Source organism: Vidua macroura, chromosome 35 (assembly GCF_024509145.1).
Source record: "Vidua macroura isolate BioBank_ID:100142 chromosome 35, ASM2450914v1, whole genome shotgun sequence".
NCBI lineage: Eukaryota > Metazoa > Chordata > Aves > Passeriformes > Viduidae > Vidua > Vidua macroura.
Window position 1 is genome coordinate 715,025 of NC_071605.1, and position 25,111 is coordinate 740,135.

The 25,111-nt window shown below is 54.8% G+C and overlaps 1 protein-coding gene across 10 annotated transcripts in view; it reads right to left on the minus strand.

Annotated features, from left to right (window-relative positions):
• The window catches only part of DTNB (dystrobrevin beta), a 188,488-nt gene extending 164,497 nt beyond the window's left edge, over positions 1-23,991 (minus strand). For 7 of the 10 annotated variants that reach the window (XR_008441023.1, XR_008441024.1, XR_008441022.1 and 4 more), the window contains exons 1-7: positions 23,897-23,991; positions 23,309-23,388; positions 16,790-16,891; positions 10,100-10,167; positions 8,216-8,296; positions 4,472-4,685; positions 55-140 (exon numbers count right to left, since the gene is read on the minus strand). Coding sequence is in view for 7 of the 10 variants with exons in the window: in XM_054002117.1 (XP_053858092.1) it covers positions 55-140; positions 4,472-4,685; positions 8,216-8,296; positions 10,100-10,167; positions 16,790-16,821 (481 nt within the window). In the remaining 3 variants the exon portion in view is untranslated. The remainder of the gene's footprint in view (positions 1-54; positions 141-4,471; positions 4,686-8,215; positions 8,297-10,099; positions 10,168-16,789; positions 16,892-23,308; positions 23,389-23,896) is intronic. The other 3 variants (XM_054002114.1, XM_054002116.1, XM_054002118.1) reach the window with 3 other exon arrangements.
• Positions 23,992-25,111: the final 1,120 nt, after the last annotated feature.

The window sequence follows — 25,111 nt, forward strand, 5'->3', positions numbered from 1 at the left end:
AAACACAGGAAAGGGAAGAGTCCACAAAGGCTGGGATTCCTCGGGAGTACTCACATCTGAGCTTGTCCAGGATCTTCCCCCCACACATGGTGGCCAGCATGGCTTTCACTGAGAACACCGTCAGCTTCCCGTGGCCCTCGCTGCAGGGAAAGGCACCCGTGAGAACTCCACAGCAAAGGAAACACAACCAGCCCAGAGCCCCAGGAACCACGGGGACAACAACCACCACCACCCCCAGCAGCACTCCAAATAACCTTAACTCAAGGTGCTGACAGGGAATTTGGACTGGCGGGGAAAATACAGGGATGGGGAAAGCACAGGCTGAGTGTGGGGAGAGCTGGAGAAGCAGAATTCCCCTGAAGGGAGTCTCTGAGAGAGCTGAGAGGGGCTTTGGACAAGGGCCTGGAGGAGCAGGACCCTGAATGGTTGGGTGGAAGGGACCTCAGAGCCCATCCAGTGCCACCCCTGCCATGGCAGGGACACTGCCACTGTCCCAGGGTGTCCCAGTGTCCAGCCTGGCCTTGGGCACTGCCAGGGATCCAGGGGCAGCCACAGCTGCTCTGGGCACCCTGTGCCAGGGCCTGCCCACCCTCACAGGGAACAATTCCCAATTCCCAATCTCCCATCCAGCCTCTGGCACTGGGAGCCATTCCCTGTGTCCTGTCCCTCCAGGCCTTGTCCCCAGTCCCTCTGCAGCTCTCCTGGAGCCCCTTCAGGCCCTGCCAGGGGCTCTGAGCTCTGCCTGGATCCTTCTCCTCTCCAGGTGAGCAGCCCCAGCTCTCCCAGCCTGGCTCCAGCCCTGGAGCAGCTCCGTGGTCTCCTCTGGGCTCTCTCCAGCAGCTCCAGGTCCTTGTGCAGTTGGAATCCCCAGGGCTGGGGCAGCTCTGCAGGTGGGCTCTCACCTGGGCACAGGGGCTGAATCCCTCCTTTCCTTGTGCCCACTGGGGGATCAGCCCAGGGCAAAGCTCACCTGGAAATTCCAACCTCCCCAAGCCACAGCCTCAGCCCCTCTCCTTTCACTCTTTAACAGACATGCATCTTCTATCAAAGGAAGCTTCAGCTTGGAATTAGTTCCCAGAAAAACCATCCGTGTCTCCTCCCAGGACACAGCCTGTCCTTGGAAAACTCCCCTGGTGCCCCAGACACTGGGCCTGCCCCCTGACACTGTTTATAGATCCCCCAAACTCCTCCCTGCACTCTGCAGCTCCTGAGGACTCTGTGCCAGTGCCATTCCACCTGAATTCCAGCAGAAGGGAAAAAAGGCAAAACCTTCTGTATGACCCTGAATCCCCTGTAAGAACCAGGGCTGGAAGCAGAACTGGGGACTGGCTGAAGCCAGGCCAGGCCTGTGGGGCTCCTTCCTCACCCTCCACATCCCCCCAGCCCGGCTGTGCAGCAGGGAGGGCCCACAGCAGGGACATCCACGTGGCTCTGCCACTGATGCCAAGCCCAGCTCCTCACCCAGCCCAGGCAACTCCCCCTGCCCTGCTGGCCCTGCCAGGGCCCGCTGCAGCACTCCAGCTGTGCCCACTGCAGCATTCCAGCTGTGCCAGGGCCCACTGCAGCACTCCAGCTGTGCCCACTGCAGCATTCCAGCTGTGCCCACTGCAGCACTCCAGCTGTGCCAGGGCCCAGATTCCTCCTCAGGGCACCCAGCCAGGCAGAATTCCCAGGAAGGGCACCCTAGGCATTGCCCAGAGCAGCTGTGGCTGCCCCTGGATCCCTGGCAGTGCCCAAGGCCAGGCTGGACAGGGCTGGGAGCAGCCTGGCACAGTGGAAGTGTCCCTGCCATGGCAGGGGTGGCACTGGATAATTGGTACAGTCCCTTCCCACCCAAACCCCTCCAGGATTCTGGGATTGTACCTGCCAAGGGGAATGCTGAGGGTTGTGATGGTGCCACCAGCACCCTCTGTGAGAGCTGTGTGCCCCTGAGCATCCCAGCAGCACAGGGATGGGCACTTTTACACGAGGCCTGCCTGCCCTGCTGCTGAGCTCCTGGAGAGGGAGCCTGAGCCCTGCCCGGGCACAGAGCAGCTGCTGCCCCGGGCTGGCACCCAGCTCTGCTGCTCTGTGCCAGGCTGGCACCCAGCTGCTGCTGCTCTGTGCCAGGATCCAACTGCTGCTGCCCCGGGCTGGCACCCAACTGCTGCTGCTCTGTGCCAGGCTGGCACCCAGCTGCTGCTGCTCTGTGCCAGGATCCAACTGCTGCTGCCCCAGGCTGGCACACAGCTCTGCTGCTGCTCTGTGCCAGGCTGGCACCCAGCTGCTGCTGCTGCTCTGTGCCAGGATCCAACTGCTGCTGCCCTGTGCTGTCCCAGGCTAGAATCCAGCTGTGCTGCCCTGGGCTGGCACCCAGCTCTGCTGCTCTGTGCCAGGATCCAACTGCTGCTGCCCCAGGCTGGCACACAGCTCTGCTGCTGCTCTGTGCCAGGCTGGCACCCAACTGCTGCTGCTGCTCTGTGCCAGGATCCAACTGCTGCTGCCCCAGGCTGGCACCCAGCTGCTGCTCTGTGCCAGGCTGGCACCCAGCTGCTGCTGCCCCAAGCTGGCACCCAGCTGCTGCTGCTGCTTTGTGCCAAGATCCAACTACTGCTGCCCCAGGCTGGCACACAGCTGTGCTGTCCCGGGCTAGAATCCAGCTGTGCTGCCCCAGGCTCACACCCAGCTGCCTCGGGCTGGCATCCAGTTCCTGCCTGCTCTGTGCCAGGATGCAGCTGCTGCTGCCCCAGGCTGGCATCCAGTTCCTGCTGCTCTGTGCCAGGATGCAGCTGCTGCTGCCCCAGGCTGGCATCCAGTTCCTGCTGCTCTGTGCCAGGATGCAGCTGCTGCTGCCTCAGGCTGGCACCCAGCTGCTGCTGCTCTGTGCCAGGCTGGCACCCAACTGCTGCTGCTCTGTGCCAGGATCCAACTGCTGCTGCCCTGGGCTGGCACCCAACTGCTGCTGCTCTGTGCCAGGCTGGCACCCAACTGCTGCTGCTCTGTGCCAGGATCCAACTGCTGCTGCCCTGGGCTGGCACCCAACTGCTGCTGCTCTGTGCCAGGCTGGCACCCAGCTGCTGCTGCTGTGTGCCAGGATGCAGCTGCTGCTGCCCCAAGCTGGCACCCAGCTGCTGCTCTGTGCCAGGATCCAACTGCTGCTGCCCCAGGCTGGCACACAGCTGTGCTGCTGCTCTGTGCCAGGCTGGCACCCAGCTGCTGCTGCTCTGTGCCAGGATCCAACTGCTGCTGCCCCGGGCTGGCACACAGCTGTGCTGTCCCGGGCTAGAATCCAGCTGTGCTGCCCCAGGCTCACACCCAGCTGCCTCGGGCTGGCATCCAGTTCCTGCCTGCTCTGTGCCAGGATGCAGCTGCTGCTGCCCCACGCTGGCATCCAGTTCCTGCTGCTCTCTGCCAGGATCCAGCTCCTGTTGCCTCAGGCTGGCACCCAGCTGCTGCTGCTCTGTGCCAGGCTGGCACCCAACTGCTGCTGCTGCTGCTGGAAGTCCAGACAAAGCAGAGCTCGCAAGGCTGGGGGAAAGTGGGGAACAAATTCCTACCTCTAACTAAAGCCTCCATGTTCTGAGGCAGCTCCTCCAAAGGCGACCATTCCTGGGTTTAAATCCTGTATTTTTTAGTGCGAGCTGTCTGAGAGTAACCAAATCCTCAGCCAAGCCTTACAACTTGTCCTAGGACAAAGTGGGACTGAACAGAAAGTCCCCCGGGTTCTGCTGGCCCAGAAGCTGCTCTGAGCTTCGTGCTGGTTTGATTTGTCCTCAGGGAGGCAGGGGCTGTGCTCGGGTCTGGACTCTCTGAGGGACACAGCCAGCTTCTGTTTGGTGGCAGTAAGAAGCTGTCCCTTCAGGAGAGGATCAAAGTTTGGGCATCACAAACAGAACAACTGTTTGGCACACTCAGTGCTGGCTGGGCACTGCCCTGGCTAAATCCCCTCTGTGGGGCACAGAAGCAGAAGCCAGATCCCACTGAAAAAAAAAAAAAAACAGCTGATTTGGAGAAAGGCAAGACCAAAAGTAAGAGGTGCCAACCACAGCAAAGGACCTGCAGCTGCTGCTCAGAGAACCCAGAGGGGCACAGCTACTCAGGATCAGCAGAGCAAACCCTGCAGAGAGAGGCTGTAAGTCAAACTCATAAAACTGTGTTGGAATTAATTCCCAGAAAAACCAAAACTGGGCACGAGCAGGTGCCTGGACAGAACCCTGAGCAAGAAATGAGAATCAGCTTCACGGGGTCACACAGCATGAGGGGGCTGCACACTGACAAGACTGAGTTAAAAAGGGTCTTTTTGAGCAAGATTCAACAAGACACATTCACTTTTCCAGCACTGCTAAGCCCCCAGGAGGCCCCAGCAGGGTCTGAGCCCAGCCCCAGCTCAGCACAGAGCTCCCAGCAGTGCCAGGAGTGCCCTCAGAGGGCAGCCCTGGGCACACTCCCCCTGCCCAGGCAGGCAGGGCAAGCACAAGGAGGCAGTACTGGCCTGTCATAGGCTGCTAGCATGAAGTTGAGGAGCAGGCTGATGGACTGCTCCACGCTGATCTGGTGGGTGGAAGGCAGGCGTTTGTTCAGCTGGTAGTAGATGGATGAAATGATGGTCTCCAGGCGGGACACGTTGATCTCTGTGCTGTGATCCAAAGTGTTAAGGCCGTTATCTCGGAAGGCTTCGATCATGTTCCAGATATCAACAAGGTGAACTGGAAAACAAAGGGAAAACCGCTCACTTCTGCTCTGCAAGGCATGCAAGCCCAGGGATGGCACTGCCTGCTTTGGCAGGAACAGCCACTGTGCCCAGGTGTGCCCAGGTGTGGCTTTCACTGCTCCCTTCAACACCTGGCTCTGCCAGAAACAGCTCCTGCAGGAGCAGAGCCCTCCCCTTGAGCATGCAGTGTTTTAGCCAGCAGCCACAGTTCCTCCCTGGCAGGGTGGGCAGGCCCTGGCACAGAGTGCCCAGAGCAGCTGTGGCTGCCCCTGGATCCCTGGCAGTGCCCAAGGCCAGGCTGGAGCAGCCTGGGACAGTGGGAGGTGTCCCTGTCATGGCAGGGGTGGCACTGGGTGGGCTTTAAGGGCCCTCCCCAAACCCAAACCACTCTGGGATCTGATGATGCTCTAAATCCACTACAAACTGTTGACAGTAATTTTGAACACCCCCATGCTGACTCGTAGAGTGCTGAAGGAGGAACCTGATGTTCCAGTTAAACTCTGGCAGTTTCCAGTTGATCCAGTTCCCAAACCCAGAGCACAATGTTTTCTAAACACAGGTCTGGGGCTCCAAAGCATTCCCCTGAATTTCCCTGCTGTATCCAAGGAGTGTTAACAACGTGCAGAAATCCTTTTCCAAACCACAGTGAGTGATCTGCAGAACCATCAAACAACATTCCGAAATGTTTCCAGGCTTTAAGGTTTGCAGGAGAGTGGAGAAGACATCTAAGGATCAGCAGCCACCCAAGCTGAGCACCCGGAGCGGGGACACGGTGACATTTGTTGGTCTGTTCTTTTGAGAGTTTTAAAGTTCTTCTAAAAGTTTCTTATGTCTTTTGATGCTTACATATTTCTACTGAATTTTCTCACACTGTTTATATAAACAATGGTTGTTTTGCATTCTTTGTGGGAGGAGAGAACTGATGGACTTTGGCTTGACCAGTGTGGTTGGAGAGGTGGCAGTGTCACCCCCCAGTCCACTGTCACTTTTGCTATTGTACATACAGTGGAGTCAGAAGATACAGTTTGCTTTTTTGGGTTCTTTTTCTTTCCTTTTACATCTCGCCTGCTTCTGTGAGCTGTTTTGTGTCGCAGTGTGACAGCATTCACTGCTGCCTCTCCCCACGGAAGGGGCTGCAGTCAGTGTGAGCTTGTGCCTTCCTCTCACAGATCTGCTTTTGTATTTCCCACACAAAACCCCCACAAGGACCAAGGCCAGGCTAAGCCACCCCCTGGAGCAGCCTGTGAGCAGAGAGAGCCCAGAGCTGCACGGCCCCAGCCCAGCCCAGGGGTGCCAAAGGGCTCGTGTGGGGCACCAGTGCCCTGTGCAGAGCTCAGCAGCTGCCACTGCTTTGTGCCCTGCACTGGAAAATGGAGTTTTAACCCTAAACCTGCAAGCAGAGCCAGGAACTAAGGCTGAGTCCAGGGCTGAGCCACCCACCAGCACAGGGATCTGGGGTACGGCCACCACAGCCCAGGGACACAGCAGGGACACGTGTCCTGCTGGCCTCCTCCTCCTCCTCAGCCCTTCTGCTGGCCTCCTCCTCCTCCTCAGTCCTCCTCCTCAGCCCTTCTCCTGGCATCCTCCTCCTCCTCAGTCCTCCTCCTCAGCCCTTCTCCTTGCCTCCTCCTCCTCCTCAGCCCTTCTGTGGCCTCCTCCTCCTCCTCAGTCCTTCTCCTGGCATCATCCTCCTCCTCCTCAGCCCTTCTCCTGGCCCCCTTCTCCTCCTCAGCCCTTTTCCTTGCCTCCTCCTCCTCCTCAGCCCTTCTCCTGGCATCCTCTTCCTCCTCAGCCCTTCTCCTTGCCTCCTCCTCCTCCTCAGCCCTTCTCCTGGCATCCTCCTCCTCCTCAGCCATTCTCCTGGCCTCCTCCTCCTCCTCAGCCCTTCTGTGGCCCCCTTCTCCTCCTCAGCCCTTCTCCTGGCATCCTCTTCCTCCTCAGTCCTTCTCCTGGCCCCCTTCTCCTCCTCAGCCCTTCTCCTGGCATCCTCTTCCTCCTCAGCCCTTCTCCTGGCATCCTCCTCCTCCTCAGTCCTTCTCCTGGCCTCCTCCTCCTCCTCCTCAGCCCTTCTCCTGGCCTCCTCCTCCTCAGCCCTTCTCCTGGCATCCTCCTCCTCCTCAGCCCTTCTCCTGGCATCCTCTTCCTCCTCAGTCCTTCTCCTGGCATCCTCTTCCTCCTCAGTCCTTCTCCTGGCCCCCTTCTCCTCCTCAGCCCTTCTCCTGGCATCCTCCTCCTCCTCCTCAGTCCTTCTCCTGGCATCCTCCTCCTCCTCCTCAGTCCTTCTCCTGGCCTCCTCCTCCTCAGCCCATCTCCTGGCATCCTCCTCCTCCTCAGTCCTTCTCCTGGCCCCCTTCTCCTCCTCAGCCCTTCTCCTGGCATCCTCTTCCTCCTCAGTCCTTCTCCTGGCATCATCCTCTTCCTCCTCAGTCCTTCTCCTGGCCCCCTTCTCCTCCTCAGCCCTTCTCCTGGCATCATCCCCCTCCTCCTCAGCCCTTCTGCTGGCCTCCTCCTCCTCCTCAGCCCCCTGCAGTTCCTGTGCCCTGGGATTAGGGATCTCCTCCCACACGTTATCCTGCTCGGCTCTTTGCTCTGTCCAGCTCAGCAGGGGCAGGGCACAAAGTGCATCCTGCTCACCTGGCATTCACCTGGCAGTCACCTGGCAGCTGTCCAAGGTCAGAGCCCACAGCAGGGAAGGGGAGAACCTGCACTGCCCAGAGCTCTCCGTGGTCACTGATGTCACACGTGTCCCCGCAGGGACAGCTGCAGGCAGGGACTGTCCCTGTGCTCACGGGGGCTGCTCTGGGCTTCCCCGTGAGGAAACAGCCCCTCGCAGAGCTTGAGACTATCCACACCCAGCTCAGCAGGGCAACAGAGCACCACAGAGCACCACAGAGCACCACAGAGCACCACGGAGCACCACAGAGCACCACAGAGCACCACAGAGCACCACAGAGCACCACGGAGCACCACGGAGCACCACGGAGCACCACGGAGCACCACGGAGCACCACGGAGCACCACGGAGCACCACAGAGCACCACAGAGCACCACAGAGCACCACAAAACACCACAAAACACCACAAAACACCACAAAGCACCACAAAGCACCACAAAGCACCACAAAGCACCACAAAGCACCACAAAGCACCACAAAGCACCACAAGGCACCACAAAGCACCACAAGGCACCACAAGGCACCACAAAACACCACAAAACACCACAAAGCACCACAAAGCACCACAAAGCACCACAAAGCACCACAAAGCACCACAAAGCACCACAGAGCACCACAAAGCACCACAGAGCACCACAAAGCACCACAGCTGCCCTTGGACTTCACATTTGCTGAGCATTAAAGAACAAATGGGGAGACACTGCAGAGTATGGGGCAAGGCTCGCTGCCTCTTTAACTCCACGCTCAGTTCTGCCCTAGATCCCCGTTCAACACCGCTGGCCCTGCACTCCAAGGGTGCAGCTCTGCAGCAGCCATGCAGCAGGGGGGGAGGAGGAGGCTGGCAGCACTCACGGTTGCACCTCTTCTGCACGAAGCGCAGCTTGCAGGCGGTTCTGTACGTGGACAGCCGGATCACGTCGAAGTTCTGGGCTCCTGCAACAAACCACAGCTGGGGCTGTGCTTCCCCTGCAACACCCACTGCACTGTCAGAGCCCAGCACATCCCTCTGGCTGCCCTGGCTGGCTCCAGACCCTGGCAGGGGGCTTGAGACCTCACACGAAGTCAAAACCACCTGTGGCTTCCATTTTAGCCTGTGGAAAAAGCTGCCAACTCTGTATGAGGAATTACAAGTCACCAGGGTTTGAGTGGTGTGATATTTGAACTAACACAGGGTGGAAAAGTAGAATTTTGGGATTTTTAGGATGGGGTTCAGGGGGTACAAGATGGAGGGATTTGGGCGTGTCCTGGCCTTCTTTCCCTTCTTCTTGTCCTCCATGTCTTGGTGTGGTGGTGACACTTTTCTATTGGTTTAGGATGGGGACACAGATGTCAGATATTGGTGCATTGTTACAAACAGTCTGTATGTAACTTCTGATATAAAAGGTAAACACTGCCCAGAGGGCAGGGCAGGTGGCCGTGGCTTCCTTTCTGGACAGACCTGGGCAGGTCAGAGACAGAATGTTACAGATAAGGAGAAATAAACAACCTTGGAAGCACAGTCAGCCACATTCCAGAGCTCTCCTTCGGCTGCCGGGCTGGGGAACGAGGACTTTCACACTGCTGGGGTCTCAGCAGCTGAGCCTGGCACTGCTGCTGCTGAGAGCAGGACTTGGGGAAAGGCTCCAGTGCCTCCTCACACATCCCCACCACGGCATGCTCAGGTGAGACCTCACCTGCAGAGCTGCCCCAGCCCTGGGCCAGCAGCACAAGGACCTGGAGCTGCTGGAGAGAGCCCAGAGGGGGCACCAAGGTGATCAGAGGGATGGAGCAGCTCTGCTGTAAGAAGGGCTGGGAGACTTGGGATTGTTCAGCCTGGAGAAGAGAAAGCTCTGGGGTGATCCAGCTGTAGCCTCACAGCACCTGGAGGGGCTGACAGGAGAGACTGGGGACAAGGCAGGGAGGGACAGGAGCCAGGGAATGGCTCCCAGTGCCAGAGGGCAGGGCTGGATGGGAGATTGGGAATTGGGAATTGTTCCCTGTGAGGGTGGGCAGGCCCTGGCACAGGTGCCCAGAGCAGCTGTGGCTGCCCCTGGATCCCTGGCAGTGCCCAAGGCCAGGCTGGACACTGGGACACCCTGGGACAGCGGCAGTGTCCCTGCCATGGCAGGGGTGGGATGGGGTGGGATTTAAGGCCCTTTCCCACCCAGAGCACTCCATGATTCCATAGCAATGCTACTCTGGAAACAAACCAGTATGAATCCATAGTTTTAAGTCAGAGCTCCCTCAGTGTGTAGCTGGAATTAAGGACATGCTGGCCTAACCCAGGAATTCCCTTCAGCCCTGACTCGTGCAGGACAGCAGGATAATGTGATGTCATGCAAACACCAATTCTTAACTCTTCCAGAGGAGGATCCTGCACAAATGAGCCCCCAAACCATGTCTCGAGTCACACCAGCACTGCAGGGCCATTTTTTATCTCTTTTTGAGGCCAAAGGTGCTTTGTCTGCTGTCACTACTCATGGAAACAGTTCTCCACAAACCTTAGGCACTGGCATAGATGAGAGATGTGAACATTCCCTGAGAAGGAGCTTCCCAAAACCCAGGGATAAATGACCTTCCCAGGCAGCTGTGACTCCCCTTGGGCATTCATTCTCCTCCTGAGCAGCCCCCAGGAGCACCAGGAAGATTTTCCCTGCATGGGGCCTGGGGACAGGATGGGGATGATCTGCTGCAGCTGTCCCAGGGAAGCTCTCAGTGAAGAATCAATGGCATCATGTCTTCAGATTTCCTACTTACTCATTTCCATGAACAGCTGCCTCTTCTCTGCCATGGTCCTCCTCCTCTTCCCACTCTCCTCAATCATTCTGGAGACAAAAATGGCAAACACTGTTTGTGTCAGGCTCCTGTTACAAGAGCAGCTCGCTGTGAGCAGCAGGATTCTGTCCCTCGGTGGGAACAGTCTGATTCTGTTTGGGGATTCCAGGACACAGACAGACACCTCTCATCCTTATCCCATTCCACTCACACACACACCTCAGGCTTGTTAACACCTTCCAAGGCAGGGCACAGCACAGGAAACGTTAACTCAACACTTGAATTGCTTTAGTTTGAAAAGCCCACAGCTGCACTGGTACATGCAGAAATATCCCATAAAGAATTCCTCTGTGTTGTGAGGCAGAAAAGGGAGATGCTGCAGTTCGAGACTTTGGGGTCAGCAGGAACAAGCTCAGCCCATTCCCTTCCCTGGCTGACAGAGGTTAGTGAGCCCTCTTCCCTGCAGGATCACAGAACCCTTTAGCCTGGAAAAGGATTGGTGGGGATGTTTGGCTTGGGAGAATGCTGGCTTTAAACAAAACTTGTTAAAATTCATTTAACTTTGAGCCCCGACACCTGAGGTCCCATGGGATTTGCCAGGGAAGTAAAGAACTTCAAACTCATTAAGGTGGAAATAAAACCAGTTTGGTGAGAGAGAGCTCCCTTTCCTGGGAAAACAGATTAAAGAGTGACAGGAGCAGGGAGCAGCTTGTACCCCAAGGTAAGGGGGCACAGGGACAATTCAGCAGCTCTCAGGGCTTATTTCACTACACAGTCCCAAAAGATGCCAAATTTCAGTCCACTGCAGCAAAAAAAAAAGGAAAGTTAAATCAGCATGGGTGTGAAATTTAATTTATAATTCAACTAATTAGTACACTGTTCCTCGGTTACCAAATTCACCAACTTAAAAAACATTAAAGATAGGTTTTATGTGTCTAACCCCCCCAAAAAAAGACAAAAATCCCAAACAACTCCCCTGCAGTTCCACGCAGACGACAGGAGGCAGCTGGCTCAGGCCAGCCTGCAGCAGCCTGAGATGGCAGCAGGAGCAGCACAAAGTCGTGCCTTGGCACTGGCACACCTCCCTGAGGAGCAGTGCCTGGGCACAGCTTGGCACCTCCCGAGCTCCTGCTGGAAGCCCAGAGCTCAGAGCCCACCTCAGCCTTCTTCCTTCTCAGGAAGGAAAACAAGCATGGGCTCTGACCTGGAAATCCATTGTACTCCCATGCTTTAGAAAGCCACAGACTCACAACCAAGGTGCTGCTGTGTCTTTGCTGTATTTTTTTATACAGGAAGAAGCCTCAGTGGCATTTTTTATGACTTGCAGAAGTTGGGTGTTTTGGGCACACGAGCTTCCAATCCCATCTCGCTCTCCACAAAGCACCTGAGAGCACCAAGACTTCCACCTCCTTCCCCAGAGATTCCTCATGCAGGGAATCCCAGGATGGTCTGGGTGGGAAGGGACCTCAGAGCCCATCCAGTGCCACCCCTGCCATGGCAGGGACACTTTTCCCTGTCCCAGGCTGCTCCAAGTCCTGTCCAGGCTGGTTTGGCACTGCCAAGGATGCAGGGGCAGCCACAGCTGCCCTGCTCAGCCTGGCACAGAGGGCACCTGCCCGTGCCAGGATGGGAGCCCCAGAGGTTGTTGCCAGTGCCTGGACACAGCAGCCAACACACAATTCCTGGCTGAAGTGGACAGAGTGGCCGAGACAGACACAATTCCATTCCAGGGGACAGGAGTGCCACCCTCTGTGCCCTCCACAAGGAAAAGCAGGGACTGAGCTCGTTCAAGTTGCCCCTGAAATGAGACTTGAATGAGGGATCTGCTCTCTCCATGATCCCAGAACCCTTCAGTGGGAAAATCCCTCCCAGCCCATCCAGTCAAGCTGTGCCCAATCCCCACCTTGTCCCCAGCCCAGGGCACTCAGTGCCACATCCAGGCCTGCCCTGGACACCTCCAGGGATGAGCACTCCAAACCTGCCTGGGCAGCCCCTGCCAAGGCCTGCCCACCCTTTCCAGGGAGAAATTCCTGCTGCTGTCCACCCTGAGCCTGCCCTGGCCCAGCCTGAGGCCATTTCCCCTTGGCCTGTCCCTGTTCCCTGGCAGCAGAGCCCGACCCCCCCTGGCTGTCCCCTCCTGGCAGGGAGTTGTGCAGAGCCACAAGGTCCCCCCTGAGCCTCCTTTTCTCCAGGCTGAGCCCCTTCCCAGCTCCCTCAGCCCGTCCTGGGGCTCCATTCCCTCCCCAGCTCCTCCTCCCAGGACTCACCAAGCAGCCTCAGCCTCTCCTCCAGGCTCCTGCCTGGCTCAAAAGGAGAAGAAGGTTTGAACTTTTCCCTGGGGAAGCAGCTCAGCCCTGGAGCTGCTCACCAAACCCACCCAAGGCTGTTTGCACTCACGAGCTGACCCTGCTGCTTCTGAGAGGGGGAAACACCTCGGGGAGGCTCTGTCTGGGCAGGGCACACGTTCTGAGCAGAGTGGAGAGAGAAGCCAGCAATGGAAACAGAATTGTTCAGGTTGGAAAAGCCCTCGGAGCCCATCGAGCCCAGCCATCCCAGCACTGCCCCCTGTCCCCAAGTGCCACATCCACAGGGCCTTGAAACCCCTCCAGGGATATGGACTCCACCCCTGCATGGGCAGGACAGCCCTTTCCAGGTGGGAACTGTTCCCAAAATCCACCCTGAGCCTGCCCTGGCCCAGCCTGAGGCCATTTCTCCTTGGCCTGTCCCTGCTCCCTGGGAGCAGAGCCCAACTCCCACACGACTGCCAGATATTTGGAAAAGTGGTGGAAATGAGGTTCTGTGAGAATCATTGACAAACCTGTTTTTAATCCCTGAACCATCAGACACAGAAGGATCCCTGGGTGATGAGGCTGGGAAGAAGGAGGCTGGGGAGTCTTTCTCAAGTTCAAAACAGGAATGAACCAAACCCACAAGAACTGCAGCTATGTTTGGGATGCAAATTACAGTGCTCGGCTCCCAAAACAGGGAAGGGAAAGAGCAGCTTGGACTGAGCTGGTTTGGTTTGTTAGGCTGGGTTCTTTGAAGGGGGTGGGGAGGCTGGGTTTGGGTTTTGGTGGAGATTTTTTGAGTGGGTTTTGTTTGTTTCTTTGCCGGTTCCTTGCTTTTTAAAAAATTGCAGCAAAATCCGTGAGCAAAGTGCCAGGAAACACAGCATGGGCTGGAATGATGCAGCAGCCAGGAATTCCTGAGGTGGCTGCTCCCATTCCATGGGCACGTGGAGGGGAAAGCACTCCAGGACAGAATGCCAGGATGGGTTGGAGGGACCTCAGAGCCCATCCAGTGGCCATGGCAGGGACACCTCCCACTGTCCCAGGCTGCTCCCACTGCCAGGGGCAGGAAGTCCAGTTATTTGGAAATCCTTATTGAAAAGCAATGTTCAACTAAAAGCAGAAAACGATGCAGTGCCTTAGAAAACTGCAGCTGAGTGTGTCTGATGTAAACTTCCAATATTTCATCATTTCCCTTCATCCTTTCACCTTCCCCCCCTTTCAACAGGTACAACACTTGTATGGCCTCAGGAGCAGCCTCTGACAGAGTTAACAGCAAAGCCAATTTATAAATTCCACACCAATCACTGTGGAAAATTCTACACTCAGCCACCATGTAAAATAACTTCAGTAAACTCACAATTTTCTTGTTTCCATTGTTGGGCACCTTTTTTCTCTCCCAAAACAGGGAGAGAACAGGGAGAGGCCCTGCTCTGTGCCAGGGCTGTCCCTGTCAGAGCTCTGTCCCAGCACAGGAGGTGAGATTGGCACCCCCCTGGCAGCAGGGAGCTCCTGAGAGCCCTGGCTGTGCCCCCTGGCTCCCTGCAGGTGCTCCTGGGTTCAGGCCAATACTACAGGACCTTGCTTAGCAGGTTTCGCTCTTCTTGGAGCTCATCAGCTGTAGGTAACGGCCCAAGGACAGCTCCAGAGGCAGCTCTGTGCTCAGGAAATCACCCTGAGCCACGGGTGGGCTTGTTCTCACACACAGGATCACAGTCACACACAGGATCACAGTCACACACAGGATCACAGTCACACACAGGATCACTGAGTCACACAGGATCACAGTCACACAGCCCAAGGACAGCTCCAGAGGCAGCTCTGTGCTCAGGAAATCACCCTGAGCCACAGGTGGGCTTGTTCTCACACACAGGGTCACAGTCACACAGCCAGAATCACAGTCAAACACAGGATCACAGTCACACAGAATCACAGAGTCACACACAATCACACAGCCAGAATCACTGAGTCACACACAGGATCACAGTCACACAGAATCACAGAGTCACACACAGGATCACAATCACACAGCCAGAATCACTGAGTCACACACAGGATCACAGTCACACAGCCAGAATCACAGAGTCACACACAGGATCACAGTCACACAGAATCACAGTCACACACAGGATCACAGTCACACAGAATCACAGAGTCACACACAGGATCACAGTCACACAGCCCAAGGACAGCTCCAGAGGCAGCTCTGTGCTCAGGAAATCACCCTGAGCCACAGGTGGGCTTGTTCTCACACACAGGATCACAGTCACACAGAATCACAGTCACACACAGGATCACAGTCACACAGCCAGAATCACAGAGTCACACACAGGATCACAGTCACACACAGGATCACAGAGTCACACACAGGATCACAGTCACACAGCCAGAATCACAGTCACACACAGGATCACAGTCACACACAGGATCACAGTCACACAGCCAGAATCACAGTCACACAGCCAGAATCACAGTCACACACAGGATCACAATCACACAGCCAGAATCACAGAGTCACACACAGGATCACAGTCACACAGCCAGAATCACAGTCACACACAGGATCACAGTCACACAGAATCACAGAGTCACACACAGGATCACAATCACACAGCCAGAATCACAGAGTCACACACAGGATCACAGTCACACAGAATCACAGAGTCACACACAATCACACAGCCAGAATCACTGAGTCACACACAGGATCACAGTCACACAGAATCACAGTCACACACAGGATCACAGTCACACAGAATCACAGAGTCACACACAATCACACAGCCAGAATCACTGAGTCACACACAGGATCACAGTCACACAGAATCACAGTCACACACAGGATCACAGTCACACAGAATCACAGAGTCACACACAGTCACACAGCCAGAATCACTGAGTCACACACAGGATCACGGTCACACAGCCAGAATCACTGAGTCACACACAGGATCACAGTCACACAGAATCACAGTCACACACAGGATCACAGTCACACAGAATCACAGGGTCACACACAGGATCACAATCACACAGCCAGAATCACAGTCACACACAGGATCACAGTCACACAGCCAGAATCACAGTCACACAGCCAGAATCACAGAGTCACAGTCACACAGCCAGAATCACAGTCACACACAGGATCACAGTCACACAGCCAGAATCACAGTCACACACAGGATCACAGTCACACACAGGATCACAGTCACACAGCCAGAATCACAGTCACACACAGGATCACAGTCACGCAGCCAGAATCACAGAGTCACACACAGGATCAGAATCAGAGTCACAGAGTCACACACAATCACAGAATCAGAATCACTGAATCACACACAAATCAGAATTACACATTCACACACAATCAGAATCACTGAATCACACACAATCACAGAATCATTGAATCAGACATAATCACACAATCAGAATCACGGAGTCACATACAATCACACAATCAGAATCACAGTCACACACAATCAGAATCACAGTCACACACAATCACAGAATCAGAATCACAGAATCACACAGTCCCACACACAATCACCAGGTTGGGAGAGACCTCCAAGAGCATCGAGTCCAACCCAGCCCCAACAGCTCAACTCAACCCTGGCACCCAGTGCCACATCCAGGCTTGTTCTAAACACACCCAGGGATGGATGGTGACTCCACCACCTCCCCGGGCAGATGATTCCCGTATTTTATCACCCTTTCTGTAAAACACTTTTTTCCTAATTTCCTAAATTTCCCTTGGTGCAGCTTAAGGCTGTGTCCTCTGGTTCTGTCAGTTCCTGGAGAAGGAGCCCAAGCCCAGCTGAGCACAGCCACCTTTCAGGAGCTGTAGTTTGGTTTTGTAGTTGTTTTGTTTCAAGTTAGTTTTGTTTCATTCTGTACTTCCACCTTTAAGGAGCGCTCCAAAGGAGGTTCTGACCTTTAGGGTTTGATAACAATTTCCACACTTTGCACTGAGCCACAGCCTCACTGGCCAAAGCAGGAACACAGAAAGAAAAGTTCCTTTACCAATTATTAAATCTGACTTGGTTCACATTCTTGGCGCTGCATGTCATTAGCAGAAATAATATTTGATGTCACTGATTAAACTGCAGTTGCTGCATGAAGATAAACTTGTGCCCATACCTATTTATGGTCAGAAATAAGTTGTAATTAAAAATAATCCAAAAGCCAGTTTGGGGCATGGGCTGATCTGAGTTTGACACAGGGAAGGAGGTTCAGTGACTTTCTGCTGTTTTTCTGGAAGGAACAACTATTCCTGCTGTTTCAAGGAAAAGCTTTCCTCCCTTGTCAGTGCATTCACTCTTAAAAAGGTAACTTTAATAAATAACATAACTGGGATGAAGATATTGAATAAAAATGGAGGGCATACCTGTGCTGGCAGAAAAAGTTACTGGTGTCCATCTGCTTTGGCACTTCCTTGCTTTGGGCTTCTGAGCTCGTCTGGCTTCAACTGACATTGGATTGAAACCATCTAAAATAATTTCTGAACTGTCATAAATGTTTTGTTAAAGTATAAAATTAAACTTACTTATGATATAAAGGTGCTTATATTTGTTCATCTCAGATTTCAATAAAAATATGAAGTATTTTTACTTTTCTTTCCTAATTTGAAAAAGGACCCCACAATGAGTGATTTAATCCCCTCCTCTCCCTCTGTCTATCCAAAATATCTGATGCTCTTACTCATTTCTTTGTTCTCCTGGTTCACATTGCCAATCCCTTTCCTCAGCAGTCAAACATAATTAATCAAAAATACTCCTTTATTTGTTCCCCTGTGCCTTTTCCCAGGAAAAGGAGTGACCTAGAAGTGATTTCAGGGGGCCACATCTGACCCCTGGAAAAGACAAACCTTCCATACTTATTCAAGTAGACTGGCAACATCTTTTAAAGCACATTTTAACCACTTCTGACAATTCTTCTCATTTACCTTTAGCATTTTAAACTCTGTCCCCATCAATTGTAGGATAAGTAACTGAAGCAAAAGCAACGGTGCACAAAAGTATGAAAAGTACACTAAATTGTTATTTCTGCATCTCCAGCAAGTACAGGAGCATCTCTGGGAAGCACCATGCACCTTCCAGCAGCAGCTGCCCCAAAACCCAAAGGTTTGGATCTCTCACTGATGTTTTCACATGTGCTGGACTCAGAGGATTGTGGAAGATCTCCACAAACCCAAACTGAGTCCAGCCTCGGGGGGTGTAAGGAAAAGGCCAGGAGCCAGGAAAGGGACTGTAACTTCCCAGTGGTTACAGCTCAGCAGTGAAATTCTAAACAAGTCAATGGCTCCTTTTTTTTCCTCCATAAATCCAGTGGATCCAAAGCTGCTCTGGAAGATTCTGCAAAAACCTGCCCAAAAAATGCAGGAAGCTTCATTAAAAATGGACAGGCAACCCAGTAGCTCAGGAAAAAAGATAGTGTTGAATCCTAAAGCTTTCCCTCCTGCCTGCCTTGCCCTTCCTGCTGGGACTGTGAGGTTTTTCCAAGGCACAAGAAGCCATCTGGTTTGTTCAGGCAGGACACAGCATGTGGCAGCACAGCCCCACAGAGCCCTCGGTGCCTCCAGTTACTGGGGTGGAAAATCACTGATGGACAGGGACATCCTGGCTGGAAAAACCTGGCCGTGGAGGCACATCCAGCTGGGAACCAGGCCTGGCACAGTCCTGCTCAACACCTTCATGGACGGGCTGGGCACGGGGATGGAGGGCACCACCCTGGCTCAGCTCAGGGACAGCCCCAGCGGGGTGGGATGTGGATCTGCTGGGGGCTGGGAGCTCTGCAGAGGGACCAGGACAGCCTGGATCCATGGGCTGGGGCCACTGGGCTGAGGGACACCCAGGCCAAGAGCTGGGTCCTGCACTGGGGCCACACCAACCCCGTGGAACACCCCAGGATGGGAAGGGAATGGAGCTGGGGAGGGAATGGAGCCCCAGGAGGGGCTGAGGGAGCTGGGAAGGGGCTCAGCCTGGAGAAAAGGAGGCTCAGGGGGGACCTTGTGGCTCTGCACAACTCCCTGCCAGGAGGGAACAGCCGGGGGGGTCGGGCTGTGCTGCCAGGGAACAGGGACAGGCCAAGGGGAAATGGCCTCAGGCTGGGCCAGGGCAGGCTCAGGGTGGGCAGCAGCAGGAATTTCTCCCTGGAAAGGCTGGGCAGGCCTTGGCAGGGGCTGCCCAGGCAGGTTTGGAGTGCCCATCCCTGGAGGTGTCCAGGGCAGGCCTGGATGTGGCACTGAGTGCCCTGGGCTGGGGACAAGGTGGGCATTGGGCACAGGCTGGACTAAGAGGACTTTCACAACTGAAATAATTCTGTGATTAACACAGCTGGCCCAGGGCTGGGGCAGCTCTGCAGGTGGGGTCTCACCTGAGCATGCCGTGGTGGGGATGTGTGTGAGGAGGCACTGGAGCCTTTCCCCAAGTCCTGCTCTCAGCAGCAGCAGTGCCAGGCTCAGCTGCTGAGACCCCAGCAGTGTGAAAGTCCTCGTTCCCCAGCCCGGCAGCCGAAGGAGAGCTCTGGAATGTGGCTGACTGTGCTTCCAAGGTTGTTTATTTCTCCTTATCTGTAACATTCTGTCTCTGACCTGCCCGGGTCTGTCCAGAAAGGAAGCCACGGCCACCTGCCCTGCCCTCTGGGCAGTGTTTACCTTTTATATCAGAAGTTACATACAGACTGTTTGTAACAATGCACCAATATCTGACATCTGTGTCCCCATCCTAAACCAATAGAAAAGTGTCACCACCACACCAAGACATGGAGGACAAGAAGAAGGGAAAGAAGGCCAGGACACGCCCAAAACACCCTGGTCTAAGCCCCAGGGTGAGCCCAACAACCTCACCTGGTCAGAAACTGATAAAAGATTGTACTGGACTCAAGTTCAACAAAGATGGAACAAGTCACAGTATTTAATCAGAGGTTTCTTTGAAAGCCTTCCAAAACTTTTAACACAGGTTCCCTCCAGACAAACCAGAACAAACTCAAATCCAGGAGAGTTCCAAGCCACCTGAGTTTCTGTGACTTCACATCTGTAAGTGTCAGCTGAGAGCCCAGAACAGAGAGAAGTTCCCTGAGGAACTTGCAGGTCAGGCTGAGAATGGTGAGGTGCCAGTGGCACTGAGGTGCCAGCCCCGTTGCCAAGGTGTTGTTTGAAGCTGCCAGCTCTCTAGATCCATTTTCAGTCCCCAGGGAAGCACTCAGCCTGGGCCCAGGAGCTCTGCAGGCCAGCACTGAGTGTCTCAGCACAGATTCTGGCACAGGCAGAATTCTCCAGCTCACACAGCCAGGGTGCAGAGCAGGCAGCACCCTCAGTGCCACAACACCCACACCAGAACCAAACCCTCATCTTCCTTCCCTGCCCCGGAGCCTGAGGAGTAGAAATGGCTTTTTACAACCTGCCTGTTGAAGTTAAGGTCTGGCTGTGGGATTTACCATGAGCCTGCAAACAAGAGCAAATCCAGCAGCTGAAATGGTTTCCTTGAAATAAAGCAGTGCTCCTGTTGGGTAAGAGAAATGAGATATTGCAGGAGGATTTTTGAGCAGGAAGAAGTTGCAAACAGTCTAATCAAGAGCTGACCCCTCCCTCTCAGGAAGGCAAGACTCTTTTTTGTGGAGGAGATTTCTGAGCACCCCGTGCATCCAAGAGAACCTGGCAAAGCCTCTCCTCTCCATCTCACCCCACAGGCCCCAGCACTGCTTGCAGAGCACAGGAGGGAACTCTGCAGCTGGCTCTGAGTGCAATGTTCATCATTAGGAAGGGCTCTGAGCTGCATTCCTGCCCTTGTCCCCATTACCCCAGACTGGGAGATGGAGCAGGAGCAGGTCCCACACACCTGGCAGCTCAGAGCTCTCCCAGAGCTCCCTGGCACACCTGGGGAGGAGGGAAATTCCAGTGAGGAACACCTGGAAACAGGAACTGCTTCCCCCCCATCACAACTGACTTCAGGATAGAACAGCTTGCTCAGTTTTAATTCATTAATTTCACCTCCTACATTAACTTACGGTGTGAAATCTTCCTCACCACCTTCACAGGTCTAAACCAAAATAATTCTAGGTTTGTGAAGTGTTAGATATTACTGAAAGGGCACAGAGTACAGCACCATTAATCTGCACTTAAAAGTCTCTCTGCCACTGCCCCAGGCAATGGGAACTGAACACCTACACAGGCCTGATAACTTTAACTTTGCCTGAGCTGCCAGACACACAGACACCTGCTCCAAAAGCCTGGCTGCACCCAAACTGCTCCTCAGTGCCCCAGCTGTGCTCACAAAGGGGCTTCTTTCCACAAGAACAACAGAAGCCTGAGGTAAAAGTCCAGCTGATGACATTGCCTTCTGTAAAACTAAAGAGTTTTTATCCCTTAGTTTTGTCACTTTCTGTTCTAAAAAATAAATGAATAAAAATTTAAGTTAGGGCCTCAGCTCCCTCCCTGTTTGCTTTACACCAGGACACCCCTTTGCCCCCCACCTCTTAAATCACAGAATCACTGAGGCTCTCGTTCCCCACTGAGTCCAACCTTTGACCTAAATAAAGTTAAAAGTTGCACTGACAAAGACTGAAAAATACCTCACCTTGCAGTCACAGTCAGCAGCTACTTAAGTTAATATGATTTTAAGTGTTAACCACAGCACATCCTTTAGACATGCAACTCCTTTAAAATTTAGTGATGAATTGGCACCTGCTGTCATAATTCTATTTGTTTCCACCTGGCCAAATATAATGTGCTATCTGCTGTGGAATTTTAAGGTCTCCTACTGTTTCTTCCAGATCTAGGCTGCCTAAAACTCTTCGTTACATAAGTTTTTTTAAATAAATCTGTATTATTTAAGCACAGCTGAGAAGTTAAAATAGTTCAGTCTTTAAAGCCCACAGGACTGGGAAAGGCCCATGAAACTATTTAAATTTAGGTTCAGTTTAACAACAGAAATCTGTTTAAACTCTAAACCAGAGACAACAAAATCATGGTTTCTTCTCCCTGGTACCAAGGGGAAAACAATTAACCGAATAAATATATTATGAATTCAAATCCTTATCACCTGAATCACCTTATCTGAATCCCTCTTTAGGCTCTCTAAAGCTGCTCCAGAGCAGCCCACGCAGGCAGGCTGAGTGTGGAGCTCAGGGTGGCTCAGGCACCACCCAAGGCCTGGCTTTAATCTTCCAGATGTGGTTCCTTCCCTCTTCAAAAACTGTCACAGCTTCCACAACACACAGCTGAACACACCCACCCTGCTTTAAAGGGCTCCTAACTCAGAACATCCACCTTGGTTTAAAGGGCTCCTAACTCAGAACATCCACCTTGGTTTAAAGGGCTGCACAACTCAGAACATCCACCCTGGTTTAAAGAGCTGCACAACTCAGAACATCCACCTTGGTTTAAAGGGCTGCACAACTCAGAACATCCACCTTGGTTTAAAGAGCTGCCTAACTCAGAACATCCACCTTGGTTTAAAGAGCTGCACAACTCAGAACATCCACCTTGGTTTAAAGAGCTGCACAACTCAGAACATCCACCTTGGTTTAAAGGGCTCCTAACTCAGAACATCCACCTTGGTTTAAAGAGCTGCCTAACTCAGAACATCCACCTTGGTTTAAAGGGCTCCTAACTCAGAACATCCACCTTGGTTTAAAGGGTTCCTAACTCAGAACATCCACCTTGGTTTAAAGGGCTGCACAAGTCACAACATCCACCCTGGTTTAAAGAGCTGCACAACTCAGAATATCCACCCTGGTTTAAAAAGCTCCTAACTCAGAACATCCACCCTGGTTTAAAAAGCTCCTAACTCAGAACATCCACCCTGGTTTAAAGGGCTCCTAACTCAGAACATCCACCTTGGTTTAAAGGGCTCCTAACTCAGAACATCCACCTTGGTTTAAAGGGCTCCTAACTCAGAACATCCACCCTGGTTTAAAGAGCTGCACAACTCAGAACATCCACCTTGGTTTAAAGGGCTCCTAACTCAGAACAGAACTGAACACATCCACTTTGGTTTAAAGGGCCACCCAGCTGAGAACAGAACTGAGAACACCCACCCAGGGCTGCCCAGGACTGAGAGTCCTCACTCCCCCTTCACCTGGGCTGTGTGTGAGGTAATTAATTGAACTGCTGAAGAATTGATGCTTTTCTGTTGCTTTTCCTTGCATTATGGCCCCTTCCTAAGTGCCCTCCACCGCCCAGCACTCCCCAAAAGATGTATTGCTCTTGGGTCCTGGGATAAACCAGGCCTGACTGCACCAGCTGCAGCACAGCCAACAAACAAAGCCATTTACTGTTCCAAAAACCCCAGCCTGCCCAAACCCAGGGAGTGTGGGACAATGCTGGCAGGGCTGCTGCATTCACCACCACAGGAACTGCAGTGAACAATCAGGGTGTCCCACAGAGCTCACAGGAGGCCCTGGACGTGTCCCCTTAAATACAGGATTCTGGAATTGTCAGCAGCCAGCTCTGGCAGCCCAGCCTGGGAGCTGCTCCCTTGGGACTGACTGGTTTGAGTGGGAAAGGACTTTAAAGCTCAGCCAGTGCCACCCCTGGCAGTGCCCAAGGCCAGGCTGGGGTTTGGAGCACCCTGGGATCGTGGAAGGTGTCCCTGCCATAGCAGAGGGATGGAATTCAGTGTTGTTTAAAGCTCTTTCCCACCCAAATCATAATTCTATGGTTCACCTTCCCCAGAGGAGGGATGTGCTGCACAGCAAACGGAATTCTGGAGGAATTTTAAACAGAGGAGTCCGTATTTTCACATGTCCAACACATACCAGAAAATGCAGAAGTCACTGCTTCACGACACAAGTTTGTCCTAAGTGAAAAATGTCCGTTTGGTGAGTGTCAGAAACAGGCAACCCAACTTACAAAACACAAGATTTTGAGGTCAACACCACAGTCAATCCCAACAGATCCCGTTACCTGAATCACACTGAGAAGTCCCTCAGGGCAACTTCCACTTTCCTGGGCTCACTTCCTTCTTCAGACATTTAAACGACAGCCTAAGGAGAGGCAAATAACGCCGGGTGAGCTTTTCCTGCAAGACAGCAGCAGTCTTCCACAGAAAAATTACACTGCCTCATTTCACAGCTGCTGCCTCTGCCCTGGCTGCTGCTCCCGTTAACCCCAGAGCAACGGAGCCTGCACATCCCGGGTCTCCCGTTAATTCCCAATCAGAGCACCCTGCACATCCCGGGTCTGCCGTTAATTCCCAATCAGAGCACCCTGCACATCCCGGGTCTCCCGTTAATTCCCAATCAGAGCACCCTGCACATCCCGGGTCTCCCGTTAACTCCAAATCAGTGCAGCCTGCACATCCCGCGTCTCCCGTTAACCCCAGAGCAATGCAGCCTGCACATTCCGGCTCCCTGCCAGCAGCCGTTCCGCGGCCGGGAGGAACACCGGGGCACGGCCAAAACAGCGGCAGCCCCCTCACCACAGCCCGCTGACCCGGGCCCCGCTGGGCTCTCCCCCGCCCGGGCCCGGCGGCCCCGCAGCTCCTCCTCGTACCTGAGGCGGTGCCGGGGCCGCCGCGGCTCCTCAGGGCGGCCGGGCCGCCTCAGCCGCCTCAGCCGCCGCCGCCGCGCTCCAACGGTCCCGGCCGCCGCCGCGCGGCGCCCCGGCCAATCAGAGCCCGCCTCCGCCGGGGGCGCGCGGCCCCCCGCCAATCCGCGCCCGCCCGGCCCCGCCTTCTCGCGCCCCTCAGCCAATCGGCGGCCAGCGCCGCCCGGCGCGCTCCCGCCCCCGCCGCAGCGCGCGCGCGCCGCGCGGCGCTCACCCCGGGGCGCGGCGGGGCCGCGCAGGCGCGGCGCGAGCAGCCGAGGGGGCGGCCCCGCCCCCGGCCCGCCCTGAGGGGCTGGGGCCGCCTGAGGGGAGCGGGGCGGGCGGAGCGATGGCCGGGCCAGCGCTGGGGGCTCCGTCAGCCGTGGGTCCCCTCACAGGCATCCCTCAGCACCGTGCCAGCCATGGGTCCCCTCACAGCCGTCCCTCAGCACCGTGCCAGCCATGGGTCCCCTCACAGCCGTCCCTCAGCACCGTATCAGCCATGGATCCCCTCACAGCCGTCCCTCAGCACCGTGCCAGCCATGGCTGTCCCTCAGCACCGTGTCAGCCATGGGTCCCCTCACAGCCATCCCTCAGCACCGTGTCAGCCATGGGTCCCCTCACAGGCATCCCTCAGCTCCGTGTCAGCCATGGATCCCCTCACAGCCGTCCCTCAGCTCCGTGTCAGCCATGGGTCCCCTCACAGGCATCCCTCAGCACCGTGCCAGCCATGGATCCCCTCACAGCCGTCCCTCAGCACCGTGTCAGCCATGGGTCCCCTCACAGGCATCCCTCAGCTCCGTGTCAGCCATGGATCCCCTCACAGCCGTTCCTCAGCACCGTGCCAGCCATGGGTCCCCTCACAGCCATCCCTCAGCACCGTGCCAGCCATGGGTACTCTCACAGCCGTCCCTCAGCACTGTGTCCGTGTCAGCCATGGGTCTCCTCACAGCCATCCCTCAGCACCGTGTCAGCCATGGCTGTCCCTCAGCTCCGTGTCAGCCATGGGTATCCTCACAGGCTTCCCTCAGCTCCGTGCCAGCCATGGCTATCCCTCAGCACCGTCCCTCAGCTCCATGTCAGCCATGGGTCCCCTCACAGCTGTCCCTCAGCACCGTGCCAGCCATGGCTGTCCTTCAGCACCGTGCCAGCCATGGGTACTCTCACAGCCGTCCCTCAGCA